The 16,721-nt window shown below is 38.7% G+C and overlaps 3 protein-coding genes across 3 annotated transcripts; 1 reads left to right on the top strand and 2 right to left on the bottom strand.

The window, feature by feature from the left end:
* Positions 1 to 55: 55 nt before the first annotated feature.
* On the bottom strand, positions 56 to 8,016 carry parp2 (poly (ADP-ribose) polymerase 2). The gene is made up of 17 exons (XM_074688297.1): positions 7,817 to 8,016; positions 7,106 to 7,315; positions 6,837 to 7,001; positions 6,563 to 6,633; positions 6,352 to 6,402; positions 6,174 to 6,270; positions 5,983 to 6,058; positions 5,795 to 5,897; positions 5,550 to 5,703; positions 5,278 to 5,416; positions 5,138 to 5,201; positions 4,911 to 5,045; positions 4,491 to 4,618; positions 4,294 to 4,393; positions 4,050 to 4,151; positions 2,318 to 2,442; positions 56 to 488 (listed from the first exon to the last, which is right to left on the bottom strand). Exons 1-17 carry the CDS (start codon positions 7,887 to 7,889, stop codon positions 329 to 331), a joined length of 1,953 nt encoding a protein of 650 aa, XP_074544398.1. The 5' UTR covers positions 7,890 to 8,016; the 3' UTR covers positions 56 to 328.
* A 180-nt stretch (positions 8,017 to 8,196) lies between these two features.
* On the top strand, positions 8,197 to 13,494 carry mettl17 (methyltransferase like 17). The gene is made up of 14 exons (XM_074688298.1): positions 8,197 to 8,431; positions 9,375 to 9,516; positions 9,609 to 9,758; positions 9,862 to 9,949; positions 10,179 to 10,260; positions 10,359 to 10,432; positions 10,523 to 10,617; positions 10,721 to 10,791; positions 11,013 to 11,120; positions 11,268 to 11,336; positions 11,448 to 11,498; positions 11,593 to 11,685; positions 12,212 to 12,402; positions 13,237 to 13,494. The coding sequence occupies exons 1-14, from the start codon at positions 8,363 to 8,365 to the stop codon at positions 13,331 to 13,333; spliced, it is 1,380 nt and encodes a 459-aa protein (XP_074544399.1). The 5' UTR covers positions 8,197 to 8,362; the 3' UTR covers positions 13,334 to 13,494.
* Positions 13,495 to 13,524: 30 nt separating this feature from the next.
* Positions 13,525 to 16,508, bottom strand: sdr39u1 (short chain dehydrogenase/reductase family 39U, member 1). Its single transcript, XM_074688299.1, has 6 exons — positions 16,363 to 16,508; positions 15,745 to 15,851; positions 15,551 to 15,633; positions 15,330 to 15,451; positions 15,074 to 15,226; positions 13,525 to 14,682 (listed from the first exon to the last, which is right to left on the bottom strand). Exons 1-6 carry the CDS (start codon positions 16,376 to 16,378, stop codon positions 14,249 to 14,251), a joined length of 915 nt encoding a protein of 304 aa, XP_074544400.1. The 5' UTR covers positions 16,379 to 16,508; the 3' UTR covers positions 13,525 to 14,248.
* Positions 16,509 to 16,721: the final 213 nt, after the last annotated feature.

Here is a 16,721-nt window from a genome sequence, read left to right as displayed (position 1 = left end):
CAGGGACCCTTCCTCACTTTTTGTATCTCAGCAAAGCCAGACTTAGAGCAGTAAATTTTCCAAAATTAGCTCCTGACTCATAAAGAACAAAGTTTAATGACATGAGAGGCAAACAAATGCAGCGCGAGCAGTTTGTCAGTATTTTATCAAACCTTACTCAGAGGTTTCATTTCCAATTAATCCCTCCATTTATTTGTTCCTAAAACTCCCAATTAAGTGGAAGATTTAAACCAAATCCCAGAGCAATCAGGTAAAAAGAAAATTCAGCCTGTCTTCAGAAGCAGACAGAATGAAGAGAGAAAAACCTCCCAACAGTCTCCTCACAGCCTCACCACAGTGAAGAGTAGTTAAACTTGATCCGCAGCAGGTACTTCATGCGCGTCTGTGCAGGGTTATAGACCACAAACTCATTATAGAGGAGGGAGTAACTATTGGACTGAGCCACTTTTGTTTTCCTCCACGGCCCCATTGGCACCGTCGTACCATTCCTGAGACAGAGGGAGAGAAATGAAAGTTAAAAGTTGAACTTAGTAAACGAGATTTTAACACAGCAGGTACTCACTCCCTGTGGTTCTAAATTAGATGTTCAACCTTTCAGAGTCAGTACTTTCAGCCCATGTCAGCACATAACTGAAATAAAACTGCAGAAACTCTAGACTTATAATTAAAGGTGAAACTCTAAAGGTATTTATAAGAAAAAAAATCATTTGGAAGCAGGATGGCAGAAATGTGTAATACATTTAAATTGAGGGATACAAAGTAAGATTGAATATGCATAAAGAAGCATGCTCAAATTTTGTCGTCATATTCTTTTGTGCAAGATTGCTTCAGATTTCCTTACTTTTGTACAGCTATTATGAACTAGGTGATTAAGTTCATTAAAAAAAATAAATCTCAGTTCAGAGTTGCTCCGAAATAAAATTATTAGAAACAATAACAACTCTACTTTTTGTAGTAATAAAAAATATTTTAGTGCAATTTTGAGTAGAAAAAAAAGTATTAATACTTTAACTACTAAAAAGGAAACAGCTTAAACATGTATTTTTTTCCGACAAGTGCATCATGACATTATGCACTGCAAATTCCTGCACAAACAATAATTTGCATCTTTTTTTTCCTGATGAAAGTTTAGGAAAAAGTCTTATTTTGTGTGATTCAGACAGTTTGCATTATACATGATTGATAAATGGCTTTTTTCTTTTTTTTTTCTTTGTCCTCAAATGTCTGTCTTTATGAAGCTGTCTCACATTACTTCTCTATGATTTGTCACAAATTTAAATTTGTTAAAGTTTACTTCAGGGAGAAAATCTGAAATATTACACATATGAGAAGCTCTTACTATGTTATTCTGGCAGATTAGCAAAGAAATGATGAACTCCACTTAATCTACAACTTTCTGCCCCAAATCAACTTCCTCATCTGGTTAATTTTAACAGCTTTGTGTGCAGCACACAGACAAAAAATACATTGTAACTATCTGTTTTTTCATTACCACTCACTCTTAGTGAAACAAATTTTGCTCTAAGAATAATCTAGTCAATAACACATCAGAAAACAGTAAAAAAGAATTCAAGAAGAGCAGCTAACTTACATCTTAAACCCTTGACCGACTGAACATGGATAATTTCTGCCTCAGTATAATGTTTTCTGTTTGCAGCTGTAGCTAAAACACACTTATGCTAATTCTAAGTCTTTTCCATTAGATTTATAGTTGAAGGACATTGGTAGAACAAATTAGCGGTGTTTCCCACTCAGATGACTCTTATGTAATAACACATTATAATTCACATTGGGCAATCTGCTGAGAAGAGGCAGCAGAGCGATAGAGGGGGCACAGAACAAATGAAAACACAGCAAGGTCAGTCCATTAATGTGTGAGTCACTGCAGAGCAAACAGAGGTCGGTGTTTGATATTTGGACTTTCACTTCAAACGGCCTCTTTCTGTTTTAAATTCATCAAACATTCCTACAAAGTGCCTGAAAACAGCCCTGAACAAAAGGTCTGCATCAGTTAATGAGCAGTTTAGGTGATCTAATCAAACACAATGAGGATGCTAAAGTCTGTGAGCTAAATGTATTTATAAATAATGGTGGATTTAACAGCTCAACTTCTGACTGTAAAACCAACAGATAGGAAGTTTAATATATTTAATGATAGTTTTTGTCATATTTCTGTGTATTTAACCAGATTATTTCTTTCCTGATGTAAACTCTCCCTCTCAGATAATGTAATAACATTGGTTGTGTAACAGCGAGCACTGTTAAATCAATGTGAGGCCTGTATGAAATGTGAGAGTGTGTAATGCAGCAGACTAACAGGGTGACAGAGTTTTTGGGGTCAGGTCCCGTCTGTCCCATGCCTTTGGTGCTGTGTTTTCCAGCAGGCAGATTATTGGCCTGGTAGTCAGCATCCAGCAGCTCGTTACTGTCACCCAGAGCGACCTGTGAGCAGACACGGACACAGAGTGAGGACACTGAAACAGCTCCGCATTAAACATCACACCAACACGCTGTGTGAAGATCAAATCATGATGGTTTTATTGCTGATGTGAATTGAAATAAACAGCCCTGCAGCACCAACTAGTGGAGAAACTTCTGCTCACATGAGACCTTGAGTTTGCCCTCATATTTTAGCAGCAATAGTCTCATAAATATAGCAATGAAAAATATTCCTCTTCTTTAATCAATGTCAAAAAACATCACTTACCTTTCTTAAAGAAATGAATAAAGGAAAGTTACTAGGTAAAAGGTGTCTTTAGAGGGATTTTACAGACAGAAGTGCAGTTAAAACTGAGGTGATCACATGAGCCTCAGATATGAGGACACGTCTCTGCTTGTCATTTTATTAATTCTGCAGATAAAAAATGCTCAAATTAACTACAGTGTATGAGTCACATGTTACATGGCAAACAGGTATTTTTATTTGATTTACTTTCTTCAGAAAATTAAAACATAAAGTCATAAGACTTAATTAAGAAGTGGAATGAAAAACCTCAGCCCAACCCACACCTACAGATAATAACCTACAGACGACCTACTTTCACCCACAAACTATTAAACTAGAAGAAAAAGATCAGGATTATTAAGATAAGGAAATTTCTTTAATTATGTGCTAAACAAAAGTTGGTGGAGAGTTTTGAAAGGTTTCAGAGACTTTTCTGGTTACTAAAGAAGTCTGAAGTCTGTCTTCACAATAAGACAGTTATTCACTAATTCATGACGAAAAGAAGCAGATAGGTCTACACTAGACAAGTTGCAAATATGAACAAAAGCTGGATAGTGTTTACATGAAACATTGACAGAGCACTTGATACAAGTATGTTAAAATATGTACAAACATTAGAATGTGCTGAATGTTGTTCAAATACACAACCAGATGAGCACTAGTCGAAGTCTTCTCTTTCATTCCTTCAGTACGACGCCCCCCAGTGGACAAAAAAAAATCAGACATCATCTGACAGGAGTAACTGACATACAGGCCTAACTCCTCACTCCTGGCAGAGTAGGGAGGAGTGAGAGTATCAGAATGAGTGGAGGTCGTAGAAACCTTATTTTAGAATATAATTGGCCATGGTTAACTTCAATGAAGCATTAGACTGAAAAGAATACAATTAAGGAACAATAGAAATTTATGTTGTACAATTCTGTTATTTCTAAATTTTGATATTGAATAACTAGATCTTTAAAAACATGGATTTAGTCTCCAGCAATATCACTAGTGTGTTCCTGACAATGTGAAATGAAGCCACTGGATGTGAGCCTCCATATGAACGGCTACAGGGCGCCTTTCAGTCACATGACCTAAGCTGCGTCTAGGATTAGACTATCAATCCTAATATCTTCAAAACCGCCGAGTTAGTTAGTTATTAAGTCCTTTTTTGGTTCGGTGTGTAAGTGACTTTCGGTCTTTCTGCTGCGAGCCTCAAACGGATTCTCAATGAACTGCAACTTTTAGCACTTCTGCATAGGCTTCATTTCTCTAAACCAGATGTTGCCCCTTGATTGAACAGCCACTCACAAGTGAGGAAGAAAAACATCAATCAGCTCACCTCGCATAGAAGCAGCATTCCAATGTTGTTGTTGCTCTGGCTGGCGAAACAGTAGTTGGCGCTCTTTGACGACATGTCAGCAAAATAGATACCCTTTCCAAACTGGATGAAAGAAAAAAAGGAGAAACTGTTCTCACTGGAGTACAGTAACTTTCATCATTTGGTAATTTCATTTCTCATTTGAGGACAGGAAGTGATTGTGAAACACAGTGTTTGCTTGTATCGCTTGGTTCATTCATCCTACCATGTAACCAGTGACGGGAGCTTCAGGTGGAGCCACTCGCAGCCCCTGACTGAGTATGCCAACCCAGTTGGAAAGTCGGGAACCGTGCCATAGCAGAGTTCTGGTAAACAGACACAGACAGGTGAATGATTCTGAAAAGAGTTTCTTGTGTAACCCATCTTTGTTTACATCAATATGATAAGAGCATGACTTGTTACCTGTTGTGAAGCTGTGAGTGGAAGTTGTTGCTCTCGCTGTCTCTGTCCACTGAGAAGATGTCCAAGACTGTCATAGTGTAGTCAGAGTGGGTGGGTGCGTGAGTGGACTGTAGATACTTTTCAATCACCTTCACACAGAGAAGAAGAATGTTAATACCAGATTACTGCTGCTGTACTGACATGAAGGCTGCTACCTTGATAAATATTTACGGTCACAGAAGTTTAAACTCAGTTTTGTTACTGGTGTGAATTCTGCTGAACTGTGGCAGCTTTGAGTGTAAAAATCAACAATTAACATCTTCAGATGTGGACCTCACATGGATTATAAGAGCATCATATGAATCTTAAGCAGAAGTACATAAGTCTTAGCTAATAAACCTTGAGTTTTGTTATAATGAAGATTAGACGAGAGTCACAAACCTTGAACTCCTCACAGCTGGAGTCCAGAGGCTGCAGCTGACACTTGAGGGAGAGGTACTGTTTATCCAGAGGGTGTTCATCACTGTCTTTACTGGACTGAACCATTTTCACTGCTATCTGGATATCACTCAGGGCCTGAAAAAGACACAAGAAAGAGCAAAAGACGAGAGTTGAGTATACACAACAATGAGAGGGTCATTGAGACCAATGAACGGACAACCCCTCACCTCCAGCAGCGCTATTTTTTCCTTCAGTTCATCTTCTGTGCGAATGATTGGAGGCGTTCTCAACCTGAGAATTACAACATTTAGTGACAGCAAGAAGACTTCAGTTAGACGGTGAAACTGTATGAGCAGATGTGACATACCCAAAGTCGTGAGGGATGCGGGTGTAGAACTGGTTGCATGCTTCCAGCAGATCCCGGTTGCTGCCCTTCTTCTTTAAACACTCCTCAATTTTCTTCAGTGCTGAGTAGCCTGCTTTGATCTGCTCTGAGGTCAGCTTTCCTGCAGGTAGAGAAGAACATATCAAGTTTACATAATAATAAATCGTCACAAAGAAAACAGTAGTTTAACGTTTATTACCATCTGTACTTCAAAAAGCGTATTTCTTTTAAGGTTTTCATTCTGTCAGACTCACCAAGGGGAGCTTTTTTAGTGTCAAACTTCATCTCTAGCACACACTCCTCCATGGCTTTGAGATCACATATCATCTCCAGGAGCGACTGGACCTTCACATCCAGTTTGGAGGTCTTCTTCTTGGGTGCAGTATCCACTGTGGTCTCATTCTCCTCCTGCAACAGTTGAGAACGTCTATATTTGATTCTGCTAAAAGTTGTTGAGTCCTGAAAAACATGTTATGATTATTCGGTTCTTATTTTTTGCCTTTTCGTTTGTGCTGTAGTCCATGAACACCATGTCATATTTCCCTGCTACTTTCTCAAAACTGTCTCGATCTTCCCACTCATTCTTGGTCTTGTCCAAAAACCTGTAGAAAAAAAAGTCCCAGAGTTTGGAAACTTTTACATCAATATTTGACATTCAGATATATTTCTTTATTTTGACAATCTCACTTTTTCTTGAAGAAATCTTTGGCTTTCAGCAGGTCTCCACCACAGGCTGTCAGACTGCTCTGACCAACTTTTCCCACTGAACAAAGTTAGATTTGATTAAAATACATTAAACTACATACCTGTGTTAATTAGCTACACACCACAGGTATTTTTCAAAAGAGAGAAAGAGCTAAAGGCACACAAACACTCACCTCTGCCCCACCTCATCCACACATTGTAAGACTTGGAGTTATCATCTTCCAACAGCTGGATCAGGTAATATTTGTTGTTGTTAAATTGCAAATTTGTCTGAAAAACAGGACATAGAAGAATCTCACTGAGTAAACACCTTGGGATCAACTTAAAATCAAATGTTGTAAAATATCTTACCTGGTTTAGCATCACGTCAAAGACGTCATTTCCTTCACAGTAAACATGCGCCTGGAGGAGGAAAAGAAAAGTTACTGACATGACAGCTGGACCATGTAGGACTCTTAAAGTGAGGATTTCTAATCCTTTCTTTTGATTTAGAAAATATATTAATTTTCAGCATGCAACTTACATTTTCTGATCAGAGTGAATAATAGTGAAGATGTCGTACCTTCCCGAGTTTGGCTTTGCATTCAGAGTCCACCGGGGCTTTTCCTTTCATGACCACTGTCTTCACCACCTCTGTTCATCAACCAGAGAGCAGAGACAAACCATTACTGAGACTAAATGACATCCAAAATGAATATCAGTTCACAAATTCTTTCAACAAAAAACAAACTAGTATGTTGAATAGTTATTGTGATTTAAAGAATTACAAGTTTGATTTCTTTTTAAAAACCCTCCCTTTTCTAATACAGTTAATGAGAAAACAACATTCTTCTTACCTTCATCCTTCTTTTCTTCCTTTTCTTCTGTTTTTGTCTTGCTCTCCATCTTGCTTTGCCCTCTCCTCTTCTTTGCTACAGGTTGGTCTTTCTCCTCCTCTTCGTCTTCTTCTTTAACTTTGACCCCATTTTGTGCAGCTATGTCACCAGCATCATCTGCTTTTTCTGAATGACAAAAAAACCCACACAAATTTCAGAGCAAGGCCTTTCTGGTAATGACGGACAACAGTAGCAGAAACACAGATAAAGCAATAAAGAAGAAGACATACCTAGTTTTACTGTCTGAGAGCGAATTTTCCTCTTGTATTTCGTGACAGGATTAATCTGGACCATCTTCTTCAGGTCAACTTCATAGGCTGTCCCAGCACCCAGAGTCAGAGTGGCAGAGGTTTGTCCTGAAGAAACAGCTGAGTCCAACAAGGCACAGTCCGAAGGAGAGTATGGTTTCCACTTTCCGTCATCTCCTGTCCACTGCCACACTGATCGAAGAGAGAAAATTGAGTGGGCTTTTTCATGGTTTCTATTGTAAATGTAAAAACTCATATAACTCTAATACCTTCACTTTGAATTTTAAAGCAGAACTTTAATTTATTGTAGCTACATAAGGAAAACTCCCCTCTGTTAATCATTTAAAATGGTTTAAACCTGCACTGATTAAAGGCATAGCCCTGGGTAGAGAACACAATTTGCAATTTTATTTCACAGATATTTTAGTTGCACCAGTGCCTCTTGCAATGAACATTTTAACTTAGTGGCGATGATATTTGAACATGGTGGTTTTCACTTGATGTACTGTCACAATGGACTGTCAATGTATAACAGGTGTCCCTAGATCTTTACAGCGGGTCAGTCGTCTGAAAACGAAAAAACACAAACAAAACATTTGTTTCCTGCTCTCCTTTGCCCCGACATGTCCACATATGACGTAACAGCAGCTAACTAGCTATCAGCTAACTTCCAGCGGGAAAAATGGCACCAACCTGTTTTCGTCTGGACATCTTCGTTTTGTGGTGCATTTTTACTTTGATTTCTGGAAGATCTTGCTCGTCTCATGGTGGTTTGCGATTTGTGTAGTATTGACAGTGACACAATAAGGCGGGCGGAAAAACTTTCCCTTGAAGTGTTTCCTGGCCGGTGCAGCTGCTGCCGGAGATCGTTCAACGCATGCGCACTATTCCGTTGGCATAACAACGACTCAAGCGCACAAGGGAAATGCAGTGAATACGGTCAAAGTTGCTCGCATATAGTCCTGCTCGGAATTTAATATTTCTTACACCCAACTCTGAGCTTACTTTGATGAGATTTATCATTTGAATAAGTTTATCTAATGGACTGTACGAGGAAAAGAGGATAGACTGAGAAGGAACAGAACTCTGAGCTTAGGGGTTCCGCTCCATGTGGCGGTGGGAGTTATTTTGTCGAAGGACATCTGGAGCTCCAAACGTGTATGTCCGCCGCGTTCCTCGTGAGATGAGTAAAAGTAAAAGAAACTGCTTCTGAAACAGAAAAACTCTGGCACAGAAGACATGGCAACACGAAGCTATAGGGCTTGTGTCCTATGTCAGAGAGCTGTCGTTGTGAAGATGATGCGTAGGGTGAGTGCAGCTTGTGGGTGTCATTGAACGCAGCATCTATTTTGCTATGGAGGTCAGACAGACCAGCTGTCACTATCAGGACAAAACAGCACTAAACTTAATATTTTCTAGAATTTTATTTATTATTTTATTTTTATTATATTTTTCATTTATCTATTTTTTATTCCGCAAAAATTTAATCCTGTTTGTGTGCATTACTTTTCGGTGCTCATTGTGACAAGTCTTCCCTACATGCAAACTTGAAAATGTGATATATATATATATATATATATATATATATATATATATATATATATATATATATATATATATATATATATATATATATATATATTTAATGTTATTTTATTTGAGAATGTTTCCTTGTGTATTTCCCATCTAATATGTTGTGGAAGAGTTCAATAAGACAGATTAAATCATCATTCATGGTAGAAAATGTATTTTTCCAAAAAACACACTTTCCCCTGGTAGTTTCTGCTGTTTTATCTCAATTATTTCCTTTTTTCGATATGGTCACTTGGCTAGAAATAAAGTGGTGGGAATCAGACTCAACACAGAAATGAGGCTGAGGGTTATTAGTGTTTTTTATTTCAAATTTTCATTTTGGTCTCGCAACTTAAATAGTTTCTGCACCCTATTTTGTGTACCTAACTGTCTTTTCTATTATAGATTTTGTAAAATCATGAATTTGACATTTTTGAAACATTTCAGAAAAAAAATATGTAAGAGAAAAAAAAGTGCATTAGTGGTTAGCTTACCTCAAGTTACTACCAGTTCAGGATTCGATCAGTACAATGAAACAATCAGAATCACTTTGACTAGACTTAAGAAGTTGAAAGTGTCAGTTTGTATTTATGAACCGTTTTGAGTTATTTTTCCTCTCACGAGTTAAAAGCAGTTGTGGAAAAAAAATGTGTTTTTAACCTTATTTTCTTATCCTCAGGAAATGAGTGCAGCTGCACACCCACAGACCCAGGTAGATTTTCTGAAGGGAGAACTACATCGGAAGCACCCAGGTGTGACCAACATGAAAACTCTGCGCCTACCTGAGGAGCTGCAGATGGCGGCAAGGTCCATTATTCACAGTAGGTTAAATTTTAGGCGTGGCCATCACCTGTTAGCTTTTCTTGTTCTCAACAGAGTCAAAATGCTAACCCTTCCATGTCTGCATTTGTAGAAACACAGGTGGCTCAGCTTACCGAGCGCGCCCAAAGCCTCACCAACTTTCTGTGGAGCAGAAAACGGGCGATTGAGGATTTGACTTTGAGGAAGAAAGCTCTGTGCCTAGAGAAAGAACTCTGGGAGAAAGCAATGGAGAAGAATCAAGGTGAGTGACATGTGAAGCAAAAAAACTTACTGTTAAACAATTGTTGCAAATGGATGATGTGATGCAAGCAAACTGAGTAAAGATAGTGTGCATTACTTTGCAGTTGTGGATGAAGAAGCTCTTGAAGACCGTATCAGGAGGAAAGTGTTTTCAGAGCTCAAAAGAACCACATATCACTGGACTCCCATGAAGTAATATTTGCTTTTATCTCTGTGATCCTGATATAAAATACTATTTCTGAAGTTGATGTAATTTATGAGATAGTGCATCTGTTAAGAAAACAAATAGGCCAGGATTCATAAATCTAAAACCTTAAGTGATCTATGGTGAATTGGAAAGTGAAGAAGTGCTTGACCCTAACAACTTCTGCATTCACTTTGAGATGTAGGAGTTTATAACCAGCTCTGATCCGTATTTCAGGTATGATGAGGAGTTAGGTGTGGTGTACATGGCTTCTCGACTGGCTGGAGGCTACGCAGCAGTGAGGAGAGCTTTAAACGAGGTTAAAGGAGATCATTGGATGATTTTTTTGAGTGCATTTCTTAAACACTGAACATTATAATAGCTGATGATGTCATTTCGTGTCTCTGTTCCACTCAGATAAAGAAGAGGGATTCATCTTTTGCACCGCAGACTCTCCTGGACTTTGGTTCAGGGCTGGGAACAGTTGTATGGTAAGCCTGAAGCACTTGTGTAACAAAAAGAGCTCTTACCTGCAAACAAGAAGACTCTGAAGTGAGTCTGTCTTTCTCTTTCACCTGCAGGGCATCACACTCATGTTGGGGCGACACATTGAAGGAGATGGTGTGTGTGGACAGCTCTGCACCCATGAACATACTTGCAGAACGACTTCTTAAAGGTACATGCAGTATTATGGCTAATCATTGAGTTTGTTATTTTTTTATTTTTAATTCCAGTCAGGAAACCAAACAGTTTTGATATTTGTTTATTTATTTGAGCAGGTGATGATGACAGAGCTGAACCTCACATCAAACAAGTGTATTTCAGACAGTTTCTCCCTGTTTCTCCAAAGGTAAAACATCCCATACTTTATTTTAGCAATCAAAAACAAATTATGATGAATAATGATGAAAGAACAGTCCTCTTTAAGAACAGAATCAAACTTTCAGTGCTTGTTTTTGTAAATTGGTTAAAAATATTTTCACTGAAGCCAGACATTGAAAATAACCATTTTCTTGTTTGATTCATTTAAAAAAATCAGAGGTCTTGATCATCCTGTGTTTCTCTTTCCAGGTGCAGTTTGATTTGGTGACAGCAGCTTTCTCTCTGTCTGAGCTTCAGAACACAAAGGACAGAGAAGAGGCAGTGATGACTTTATGGAGGAAGACGAGCTCCTACCTGGTGGGTTGAAATAATCCCAACACTTGGCCTTTAAAGAAGAGTATATTTACTAATAATATCAGACATATTTTATATAAATTGCAGATATTTGCCGCCTAGAGCTTCTTCTGTATCACACTTCATGACCTATTGCATGTTTTTGTCAAGGTACTGGTGGAAAATGGCACCAAGGAAGGCCATCAGATGCTAATGGAAGCCAGAGAAACTTTACTGAATGTATGTAAAAAATATCCTTACTCATTGAATAGATATTTTGTCAATGTATTTGTCCTTTATTGGCTAAACCTAATACGTGCAGAAAAATGACTTGTAGTTCTCGGTTTCCAGAAGCAAGAAAAGACCGTCTTTGACCCCAGACCTGCTTCAGTGTTTGCTCCTGTAAGTCTGATCCCCAGCTGGATTAAAAAAAAACTCCACCCAACCTTGAGTGAGCAGTTTTACACTTTTTTAAATGTATGGTTCTGTTTTTCAGTGTCCTCATGAGCTGATGTGTCCCAAACTTGCCCGTGAACAAGTTCAACCCTGCAACTTCCAGCAGACATACCAACCTCTGCCTCTGCCCAAGGTTAGCTTACTCTCTGGATAACATTTTTACAGTATTTCAGATGGTTAATTATCAACAGGTTGATCATGTAGTTTTCCTCTCAATTAGCTGCAAATTAACATTAAAGCACCTCAAAGTACATCTGTGAGATATTAAAAGAGCTTTAACTGTTGTGTGCTCCTACAAATTAAAGGTGGGGTTTCTTATTGGATATTTAAAGGAGCATTTCAGTGAGCCAGGAGACCTCTCCTTATGCATCTACACTGCTGATAACAAAGGATTGTGTGAAAAGTTTGTTGTATATATGACATGTTAGTCATCTATGCTAAGTATTGATGAGGAAATCCCTTGTGTGTTTTTGAGAGACTTTATGCAGCACCATCACTGCTTTTCCCTTTCCTTTGTGTCACAAAAACTAATTTCAAAATAACCAGGTAATGACTTACAGCAGCGAAATGTAAACTGATACTTCTGAAAACGTTTCAGTCTCTACTTAAAGACTTTGAGTCATGGGTGGATTTCATTTGATGGATTTCTTCATCTTCAGCACAGTGACCAGCAGAGGGAGAAGTTCAGCTACTTGATTCTGTCCAGGACTCCACCAGCAGAAACTGAAGGGGTAGACTGGGCCAGGCTCACTGCACCAGTGCAGCGCAGAACGAGACACGTGCACTGTCGGATGTGCTGCCCTGATGGACAGCTGCAACACCTGGTGGTGACAGCACGAAAACACAGCAGGTGAAGAGACAGTGGATCTGTAAATGCTGTCATATTTGTTTGCAGCAGTTCATTGATGATTTATTAATGAAACCTGTGCAAAGAGGTCTGAGTTTTTTTGTTGTTGTTATAAAAGAAAGAGAAATCTTAGCATTTAAATGAGGGAGGTTGAGGGAGGATTTCAACACATTGTAATTCTGACAGACTAAAGTTTTAGTTCATTTTTAAAACATGGTTACAGTAGAAGTCAGGTTTAAAGATACCTTTCAAGTCAAGAGGAGGGTCCAAGCACAGGTTATCGCACAATTTTAACTCCAGGTTTCCAATTTTGTCAACTTAATAAACAGAAAAAAAAGCCATAGTTAGCTGCAATAACTGCTTAAAGATACTTTTAGTATCAAAATTAGTGAAACCAATTATAGAGTAGGATGGAAGAATTAAAGGATATAAGATTAACAGTGAAGGCAGCAGAAAATGTAAAGCAGAAAGTGGGATGTACTCTTACAAAAGGAAGATTGTATTTAAAGTCATGTTGAAGTAACTAATAATAATACTGGTTGTGAGTTTTTCAAAATTCAAATTCAACTATTGATGTCCCATTTTTCATCCTCTAGTGTTGAACACAAACAGCTGTTGTTGAAAACTGGCAAAATTTAAATTGTAACCAAACTTTTTACGATCAAAGAAGCTAACAAGGCTGTAAATCAAGCAGAAATCCAACACCACTCTGAGTGTTCGCCGGTTCTTTCATCACAAGGCAATGAAAACTGGCCCTGCTGAGTGAGGCTCTTTGTTTGTGATCTGCTCATTATTTTCTGTATCATCAACTCAAATGTGTTTCTCTTCTTTCATCAGAGACATGTACCGCTGTGCTCGGAACAGCGACTGGGGAGATCGAGTTCCAATCATACAGGGGGGAGCTGATGAAGACATCCCGACTGATTCAGAGTGATGAATCAACATGAAAGAGGAAACAGACACACTCGTAAGGCTCTATGAACTTTGGAAATATGGAGATGAAACTGCGGTCTAAGGACTCACCAGAACATCTGCATGTCCTTCCTGAATACGTTGAGATCGTAACTCATTTGACCTCCTGATTTCTTCAATAAAAAGTCATAACCAAGAAATCATTCATCCAACTTTATTGTGCAACACCTCAGAGTCCATTTTATATAAGTGTAATATACATTTTATAAATGAAAGGTTAGACATTCCCTTTGTAATTCATTGTGTCATATTTAAACAGGCAGCACAGATAGATTCAACCTCTTCAGTGAACGACCCATGTGGTTGAGAACAGCTGATCTTCATGGTAACTTTCCATTGTTGAAACATGTTTTCAATGATTATGAAATAATCTCTGAGTAGAGCATCATGTGCGATGCCTTTTGGTTAAGGAATGGGTTGGAAAAGTCATAAATGTCCACAAGAAACAGCTCATAAAATAAATGTTGCCAGCAGTGAGATATCGAGGCACTGGATGTTTTGAACACCAAGAAAACTTTTGTGGACAGTTACTTTTTAACTTTTACACTTGTGTCTTTTAGACCAAACTATTACACTCTGAGTCACACCAGGATCTGTGTTTCCTCATTTGAAGTCGTATTTACTGTGACAAAGTTTATACCCTGATAAGGCCCTCCACAGTTGAGTCCATTTATTTGGCACAAGCAGTTTTTCTGTCCCCTATCTTCTTGAATAATTCAGAACATTATGAAAGCCTTCTTGGACAGCTGCCTTAGAGATTTCCTTAAATTCTCTTATAGAGTCATGGTTTTTGCTGATCATTTATTATTACAGTATGAACAGATCCTCTGCAGGGAAGAAAGAGCTTTAGCAACAATTTAAAATCTTTTCTTTTTCCTCATCCTCTTATACCAAGAATGTCTTTCAGTGCTGAGCTCAAGTCTGGGTACTTGTACTCAAATCCTTCCTCCAGAGTCCTCTTTGGTATGACTTTCTGGCCCTGTGTGAGGACCAGTCCCCGCTCAGAGCCCATCAAGGTGTTTATGACGAAGCCAGGCACAGGAAAAATGGTGGGCCTCCACATGATCTGCCCCAGTGTTTTAGTGAACTCATAGTTGGTGTTGAGTGCAGGTGCAACTCCATTGAACACTTGTTGTGTGGGGGGCGGAGTCTCTACAGGGGGTTCCAGGGCGTGGGCAATGATTCCAGCCAGATCAGAGACATGGATCCATGGAAACGGCTGTCTACCAGACCCCAGAGTCCCCCCGAGGCCAAGCCAGAAGGGGAGCTTCATCTGCTTCATTGCACCACCATCACGGCCCAATACTACCCCTGGTGGATAAAAAGGAGGAGTGGAGGCCAATTAGTCCACGTCACAACTTCCACAACAAGGTTGAGTCAATAATTCATTGAAAAAACTTAACTAATAAGAATAAGATAATAAAAGGAAAGGATCATTAAGAATAAGTATTAAAAATATCTTTCCTCTAGCAAAAAATTTAAAGCAGAGCCAAAAACAATGAGGCACATCCTCACTTCTTTTTATGGACCCTGCAGAGTTTTATTTAGAAAATGTAATTACTGGCACTAAAAAAAATACAGCTATAAAACAGTTCAGAAAAACAGACCTGACTCATTGATGTTGCAGTGCGCGTTAACTGGAATTAAATCACATACACCTCCTTGACTGTAACCCTAAGTGAAACTGAGTTTTTATGCATACCAGGTCTGATGACAACTTGTTTGGTGGTCTTTGCTACATTCTCAGGAAGAAGTGCAGAGGCCTCCCACTCTTTAACCAGTCCAGAGAGGAGGTCAAATGGTGTCCATTCACTTTCCTCAGTATATTCTGCTGTCATACTGGGTTTGTAACAAGCTGTGGAATCAAAATAAAGTGAAAAAGTGTTTTAATGTCCTGTAAATTCTGTAAAATTATTTGATCTGGCTGGGGGAAAAAACTTTTATCATCAAAGACTGACCTACTCCTGATACCAGGACCCAGGAGTGAGGAGGATCAGGTGAAGCTGCGATAGCTTGAGCCAGACTTTTGGTGGTGTCAATACGACTGGAGAATAAATCTTTTTTATAGGCTTCATTCCACCTGAAACAACAAGCAAACAAAAAATTGTTTCTAATTTTTGACTCTTCGATACAAAACAATGGAAAAAGACCTAGGGCTGTAAGTAGTGGTCCGTCTCACCAGCGTAAAGGATTCATCAGATTCTCTCCAGCCAAGTTGACAGCACCATCACATGGTGGTAGGCCTTTTGACTCCAGCTCACCCTGCAGAAGAACAGGATAGAAAAGTCGATAAAAGAAAAATAAAAGTATGGAGATGTGGATTTGCAGCAAAAGCATGACATTCTGTATATACATTTTTTTCTGTAATCATACCCATGTAATTTTCCCTGGACCAGGCTGACGGGATATAATGGTGACCTCATGACCTTTCCCTTTGAGAAGATTGGTTAGTTCGCGGCCCACAAAGCCTGATCCCCCTCCTTTGAAACAGGCAACATTGAGAAATTTCATAAGGACAAGAACCAAAAAAAAAAAAAATCAATTACGAATCAGAATAGATTTGGATGACAGAAGGACAGCAGGGAAATGGAATATATATAAATTCATTCGTTGTGTAACAAGCAAAAACAATTAGTATAATGAAACATGTTGCTGGAAAAGACTTAATGGTTGTCACACTGCAAGCATAAAAGCGTTGAACTCTTGCGCATGCGTATGACACCTGGTTACAAAACACGACTTTGGAAACTTTTACTATCTTTTCAGTGGAAACAGTTAATAAAGCACGGATACTTTAACATGTGAGTTATCGCACAGGTTAAGCATTTATTTCGTTTAAATATCTTTGTATATGACACGTTAAAAACCTCATGATACGGTTACAGTTGTGCACAGAAAGCTAGTATCGGCTATCAGCTAGCTGGTACTGTTGTGTCACACTGACCTTTTAAAACGATTATCCTATTGTCTTAACTGTTTAAATGTACATACCTATCAAAAATCTCATGGTGCTTGAACAGACGATGCCTAATCCAAATGTTGAGCCAGTCGTAGGGGACAAGGTTTCTTAACGTTTGTGTGCTGTCAATGAACTGCTGTCTACATATTTACGACAGTGGGGCTTCCGTAGCCCGACAGGCAGTTACGTCATTTTGTAGTTTTAACAACAACCAATGACAACGACGAGTGCAGGGAAGATTTTCAGAGTAACAGGTGGCATTCAATCACAGCCTATTCAAACAAATGACTTACTGTTCGTATTTACTCACTAAAAATATCAGTGCTGGAGTAAAAATCCCTTCAGACAACCAGGTTGCAGTTTCTATTGTGTTAAGTCGAAATTTTCGAGT

This window comes from Halichoeres trimaculatus, unplaced genomic scaffold (assembly GCF_033239565.1).
Source record: "Halichoeres trimaculatus isolate MK-OKI-2021-1 unplaced genomic scaffold, fHalTri1.1 fHalTri1_scaffold_15, whole genome shotgun sequence".
NCBI classification, from domain to species: domain Eukaryota; kingdom Metazoa; phylum Chordata; class Actinopteri; order Labriformes; family Labridae; genus Halichoeres; species Halichoeres trimaculatus.
Note: the sequence above shows the minus strand (reverse complement) of the source record. Positions and strands in the feature narration are given on the sequence as shown.